Source organism: Orycteropus afer, unplaced genomic scaffold (genome assembly GCF_000298275.1).
Source record: "Orycteropus afer afer isolate SDZICR_OR568_19922 unplaced genomic scaffold, OryAfe1.0 scaffold00366, whole genome shotgun sequence".
Taxonomy (NCBI): Eukaryota; Metazoa; Chordata; class Mammalia; order Tubulidentata; family Orycteropodidae; genus Orycteropus; species Orycteropus afer.
The window spans coordinates 2,162,121-2,169,099 of NW_006921953.1; the positions used below are offsets into that span (position 1 = coordinate 2,162,121).

The 6,979-nt window shown below is 48.2% G+C and overlaps 1 protein-coding gene across 1 annotated transcript; it reads left to right on the plus strand.

Moving 5' to 3' along the window:
* The first annotated feature begins 2,353 nt into the window (after positions 1–2,353).
* TMED9 (transmembrane p24 trafficking protein 9) lies at positions 2,354–6,431 on the plus strand. The gene is made up of 5 exons (XM_007952967.2): positions 2,354–2,537; positions 2,703–2,803; positions 3,893–4,018; positions 4,380–4,526; positions 6,282–6,431. Exons 1-5 carry the CDS (start codon positions 2,354–2,356, stop codon positions 6,429–6,431), a joined length of 708 nt encoding a protein of 235 aa, XP_007951158.1.
* The last annotated feature ends 548 nt before the right edge of the window (positions 6,432–6,979 follow it).

Consider the following 6,979-nt stretch of genomic DNA (forward strand, 5'->3'; position numbering starts at 1 on the left):
TGTTAGATAGGTAGAGACAAGTATTGATTTGGGTGAAGAGAAGGGCAATGTAGCAAATGTGAGTGATCAACACAGTGGCACTGAGGAAGAGAAAGACATACAGAGGTGCACGGGAGGTACAAATAACAAAGATGAATCCTTTTGCACATACAGTACTGCGTTGTCAGTGAAGGCAAACATTAATATATGTACAGGTGGATAGATGGGAGGATAGGCTAAACTATTAGGTATGTCTATGCAGGAGCAGTGTGCCCAGGACCATGTATATGGTTGACAGACAATGTTTTTACAAGAGTATTTATATATTCTCTAAGAATTCCCAGGTATATAGTAGAACATATATATATATGTTCTATATATAGACAAGAGATAAGGTTATAGTCACTTCTTGGCCACAGCCAGCTACCCAGAGGGAGCAAGTAGTTGGACCTGTGGGCTCAGGACCATAGTCACAGGGGACATCAAGCTCAATTGGCATAACAAACTACACAAAAACATTGTTCGACCTCCTACTTTGGTGAGTAGCAACTGGGATCTTAAAAGCTTGCAAGTGGCCATCTAGATGCAACAATGAGTGTCTGTTCATCCAGAACAAAGAATAATTAAGGAAGATTCATGCAAACAATTAGTCCAAGTGACTGGTACACCATGTGATCCTCAGCCTATACTACTATGAGACCAGAAGAACTACATGGTGCCTGGCAACCACTGTCAACCACTCGAAGGGGGATCTATGTAGGAGATCCTGGAGAGAGTGGGAGAACAATGTGGAACAAAACTCAAACTCATTTGGAGAAAAAAAAAAAAAAAAAAAAAAGGATCAGATTTGCTGGTCTGATAGAGCCTGGTGGAACAACTGAGACTATGGCCCCTAGCTGTCCTTCAGGTCTGGAATTGAACCCATGCCTGTGGCTTCTAGCCAAACAAAAGACAAGCATATGAGGTGAACATTTACACTAGGTAGATACATTCCTTGGAGGGAACAATCATGGGAGAATAGAAGGGCTGTGTATGCACAGGGACATAGCTTAGGGGGCAGCAGTGTATGGAGGGAAGGACACAGGGAAGAGGTAAGTATGGGGAGGAAGTGGAAGCGGAGCTGTTGCATTGTGGTAAATTGTAGCCAATGTCATGAGACAAAGTGTATTTGAACTGCTGTATGGAAAGTGAATTTGCTCTGTAAACTTTCACCCAAATCACAATTAAAAAAAAAAAAAAAGCTACCAAATGCAGTGAAATATGGATAAAATCCAGGAAAACCATGGAAGTCTTCCTAGACCTCTGCTGATCTCAGGCTGAGGGCAGAGGTCTCCAAAATGGGATTAATGAAGAGTGGGACCTTGGACCTGGGTGGTGCAAACGGTTTGTTTGGACTACTAACCTAAAGTTTGTCAGTTAGAACCCACCCAGCAGCACTGCAGGCTGATGATCTGGCAGATTCCCTAAGGATTAACTCTATGGAGCAATTCTGCTCTGTAATATAGTGTCGCCAAGAGTTAGAATTGACGCTATGGCAACAGGTTTCTGGGGTCCTTTGTGAACTAGCCACTAGGGAACCAGAACCCCTGCCTGGAGACTGGACACTGCCGGATAAGGCTGGAGTGTGGATGTGCGAGTGTGTGTGATTTTCTGGGAGAATACCAAACTCAAAGCCCGCTGTCATGGAGCCACCCACGCATGGTGATCTCTTTAGGGTTTTCTTGGCTGTAATCTGTACAAAAGCAGATTGCCAGGCCTTTCTTCTGCAGAGTCACTGGGTGGGTTACAACCGACAACATTTTGGTCAGGAGCCCACTGCAAACCAGTTGCACCACCTAGGGACCTGGGAGGATACAGACCTGACTTATTAACTGTAGTCACCTGAGTGGATGGAATATGAGAACAAAGAAGTGGTAAAGAGAGACTTCGGCTCTTTGAATTTTCTTTTCCAAGGATAAATTCCTGCATTGCTGGTGTCAGTATTTCAAAGTCCCGTTTTTAAAAACAGAAGCAAACTAAGTGTTGCAGATGCTTTGCGGAGGAAAGTTATGGGTCTCAGCTTCGAATCCCGCTTCCGCTCAAAATTCGTTCCTTAACCTCAAAGAAATCGCTTTAGTTCCATCATTTGTAAAAAGGTGATAATTATCACCAGCCGGCCGGACACCACAAGGATCAGCGGAAAAGAGCTTTGCAATTTGGGGGCTCCAATTCAGACTCAGAAACCTCGCCCCAATCAAGGACTGCCGCGCCGATACCGCGGGGCATCTCGGGATTTGTCGACCAGCCTGACGAACTCGCAGTCCCGGCAGGCCTAGCGGCGGCGGCAGGACTACGTGGCGCGGCCGACTGCGGCTGCACCGGCAGGTGGGGCAAGATGGCTGCAGAGCAGGGCGTGCGGGTCGTTGGGCCTGGGGCTGGAGCGGGCCTGGGCAAGGTGGTGCGGGCCCTCCTGCTGCTCCTGTATTTTGCTGCCCGCAGCAGCGCGCTCTATTTTCACATCGGGGAGACGGAGAAGAAATGCTTTATTGAGGAGATTCCGGATGAGACCATGGTCATAGGTGCGGGGGAGGGAGGAAGTTTGGAAGAGACTGCGGTCTTGGGGCAGGGGGTCTAGGAGAGTCTGGTGTGGAGAGCCAGGAGTAGCTGACCTCAGTGTCCTGGCGGCCTCAGCCACAGAGCCGCCTCGCGCTTTTCTGACCAGGGCTTTCCCTGCTTCCCTCCAGGAAACTACCGGACGCAGCTCTATGACAAGCAGCGAGAGGAATACCAGCCAGCCACCCCCGGGCTTGGCATGTTCGTGGAAGTCAAGGACCCAGAGGATAAGGTGAGCCAGCCCCTTACCCCGTCTAGCCCTGTGCCCTGCACTTCAGCGCCAGGCGAAGCAGGCGCTGGGACTTCCTCACTTCGTTTCCGCATCTGCTGCTAGGAAAAGACAGTTGCTATAGTGAGAAGACCAGAAGACTGGCGGGTCAAACCCACCAGCCACTCCTCGGAAGGAAGGTTGGGCAATCTACTTCCGTAGTGATACTGCCTCCCAAACCCAAGGAGGAGTCGCTATGAGTCGGATCCCACTCGACAACAGGGAGTTTGGTTTGGTTTATAGTGAGAAGAGCCCTGATTTTCATTTCAGGCAAACTTAGGCTGCCACGGTCCTAGCTGCTCCCTAAACTTTTTACTAACTGACTGCTACCTGATTTCATCGAATCTGTTAACTTTCTTGACCCATTTTCCTGGTCTGTGAAGTGTAAATACACTTATCTCATAGGTGTGGATAGATTAACTGCAGTGATGGAAAATGAAGGATTTTTGTCACCTTTAAAACTGTGATGCCTAGACTTTGGAATTTCGGGAACAGGTTACTTTCCAAAAAGAACAAGCAACTTTTAGTTTTCACAAATAAGTTTTTTTTTTTTTTTTAAACAAAAACAAAAACTCTTGTGCTATCATCTTCTGTTACCTTTCAAAAAAAAAAAAAAAACTGCCCACCAAAAGAGAAGATGTTCCCAAGAGCTGTCACCTACCAACTCAATACCAGTATCTCCATCCAGGCCCAGTAGTTCTCAGACAAACAAACAAACACAAAAAACCCAAACTCACTGCTGTCGACTTGATTTCAACTCATAGCAACCCCTCCTTGGGTTTCCAAGGTGGTATCTCTACAGAAGTAGATCGCCCAATCTTCCTTCCGAGGAGTGGCTGGTGGTTTTGAACTGCCAGCTTTCTGGTTAGCAGTCAGATGCTAACCAGAGCTCAGGCAAGCATTTGGCAAATACTGCTGAGCAATTTTGGAACTTTCAGTGTTGTGAGGTGCCCAAGGCTCTTTTGTCAACTTCTGTGGCACCCATGGTGTAAAGCATCATTTTCTTCTGACCCCCTCCCTTCTGTATCACTGAAACCCCTTCCCTTCCTTCAGGTCATTCTGGCTCGGCAGTATGGCTCTGAGGGCAGGTTCACTTTCACTTCCCATACCCCCGGTGAGCACCAGATCTGTCTTCACTCAAATTCCACCAAGTTCTCTCTCTTTGCTGGAGGCATGCTGGTAAGTCGAACTGTTTGGGACTAGTAGTTCTCAATTTCTTGCCCCGGTCAGGACTGGGGACTGGTGTACTGTGGGTGTGAGATGAGTATGTGAGATTTCATATCTCCTAAAAAGGCTAGGTTTCTAGTGGGCATAAAGGACATGGTTACTGAACTCATTGTATAGCTGTCAGTCAGAGCAGCAGCCAAAGCTTCTTATTTCTGCGCGTGTGCCCAGAGTCTCACAGGGCTGGACACTGAGGAGACCATAGTCAGTGATGGCTAAATGAATAAAGGAAAGAAGGTAGGAGATCAGCTGCCAGTCCTGGCAGGAGGATGGAGCAGGCTTCTTGATTCTCCTTATGTCCCTTGTCTGTCCCCAGAGAGTTCACCTGGATATCCAGGTGGGTGAACATGCCAATGACTATGCAGAAATTGCTGCCAAAGACAAATTGAGTGAGTTGCAACTACGAGTGAGACAGTTGGTTGAACAAGTGGAGCAGATTCAAAAAGAGCAGAACTACCAGCGGGTAAGTGGTTGGCAAAGAGCAGTGGGCTTCTTCCCAGAAACTGCCCATTAGCTTACCTAAGAGATTCATTATGAAGCCTCAAGGGACTATGACTTGTGCATCTTTACCACTTCATTGCAATACTAGAAGGTGGGGTGGGTGTTATTATTGATTCTACTTTATTATTGAAGACTGCAAAAAGGGTGTGGGAGCATTGTGGTCTTATCTCTCTAATTTCATGATGCAGGAGAGAGAATCACTATCAGCAGCAACAGCCCAAGGTTGAGGCAAAAGTCAGACATACCACCACCCTCCAACCTTTTAATCAACTCTGACACTGACATCCCTCACATGGTACTCTCTACTTCTCTTAGAGATGATACTCACAATTACGGGGTTTATTAAGAAAGTAATAGGTTACAATTCAGAATAAGGAACAACCCAGGATATAATTCTTTGCCTCTCTCTGGCCTTGGCCTCTGTCCTGCTTGGGCAAGTGTTACAAAGCTCTTTCAGCTCTGCCTGTAGGTGCCCAGAGAGGCATCCTACTCCACCAGCAAACCTCCTGCCCAAAGGCACTCAGCTTTCTTGCTCTGTGAGCGAGGAAGCCTGCCACTTTGTTTCATACCAGTGTCTCGGTTTTGCTGCCTCTGCTACTGCTACTTTCTGTTTCACGCTGTCTCTGCAAAGTATTACAGCTCTCTCTGTCTCCTGAGTAGAGGAGGTTCAACACAGGAATCTTGAGTTGAAAGGATGCATTCCACTCCTAGCTCTTCTTTCTTGATGCTAGTAAGAACCCCCTCTTTGAACTTCTGAGATGGCTCATTTTAGGCCTAGTGACATGGCAAAACTGACCAATCCCCACATTAGGGTTCTATGTACCTTATTTCTGTGATCCCACCCCAACAAGGGTGCTGTGTGCCTTATTTACATTATTAACAAGTTATCGGTGGGCCATAAGTACCTCACATTTGCATGGTTCTATCCACCCAGTTATCTGGTGCATAGCTAGAAGGGCCATATTAAATAAATTACTGCACTGCAAGGACATACTTCTAAGAGGCTGTCATCACTCTAAGTCACATAGTAGATGACGGAGTGAAAATTGATACCAATACTCTTGGGTGGTGTTTCCATGGTCCCAGCTGCTCTAGGATCAGGAATCTAAAACTCACCTGTGTCCAAGAACCAGGTAAATACTGTGAATGAGTCTGTGAGCATAGGGACCAGTAGGACAGTGACTCAACTAAACAGGAGCCCTTACTTTCAGGGCCAGCTGAGGGCTACCTTGCAGAAATGCCAACCCTGGCTTGGTCAGATCTTTCAGTCTTTTATTTGAAATCTTCCTGTGCTTTAAATGTTGACAACTAATTAAAATTTTAAAACACTGTGGGCACAAAAACAGAATGTACATATAGGCTAGATCTAACACTGGGCCACCAGTTGGCATCCAGTGCTCACTGTCTTCAAGGTGCTTTTTGGGAGACCTGAGCAGAGGGCTCAGAGCATGTCTACTCCTTGGTGCCCGAGGATAGCCTTGCCCTCTGAGGTGATAGTACAACTACTTTACCTCTCTCCCAGGCACAGAGCAGGACCAGGTGGGGTCTGTACCTCACAGATGAGGTACAGAATTAGGAGAAATAAGTGGGTTGTCTGCAGTTATCTGGCTGGTGGGGGTGAAGACAGTTCCCAGGTAACGCCTAACTCTGCCCAGGTGAGCAGCCTTGGGTGGGGCCCAGCCAATTCAGGTTCCTTTTCTGTTTTCCCCTCACGCAGTGGCGGGAGGAGCGCTTCCGGCAGACCAGTGAGAGCACCAACCAGCGGGTGCTGTGGTGGTCCATCCTGCAGACCCTCATCCTCGTGGCCATTGGCGTCTGGCAGATGCGGCACCTCAAGAGTTTCTTTGAGGCCAAGAAGCTTGTGTAGTCATCCCAGGCCTTACAGGCCATCCTTCCTCCCAGGCTGGGGGAGAAAGGACCTGCTGGAACTGATTGCTCTCTGGCAAGAGGACTATTCCCAGCCCTGGATGCTCTGGAGGGACTAGGGGTTGCAGGCACCTCCAGAAACAAGCTGAGGGCAGCACCTTGGCTGGCTGCTACTTAGCAGGTGGTGGGGCAAATGCCTGCACCCTCCCCTGGGCTCTGGGCCCTGTGCAGTAATCACCAGGGGCTGGCAAAGCCCCTGGGAACCCATTGGCACCTCAGAATCACAGTGTTACTGATCAGGGATGTGGGCCTACTGTCAGGTTGGAGGGGTGGGGGAGGGGTTGGGCAAGCCAGTCTTTCTAATGTCTTTGCTAACTGGGGGTTTTGCTAACTAGAGATTTTGAGCAGGTTGTGATGTGGCTGTGACTTTGTGCCACCTTGGGAATTTCACTGTTACCTCCTTCACCCTAGGCCCAGCCTGCTGATCATGGTGTGTGTGTCAATTGAGGGTGGGGTGGAGGGAGTGGCAGTGTAGGAAAGTGGCCCTGA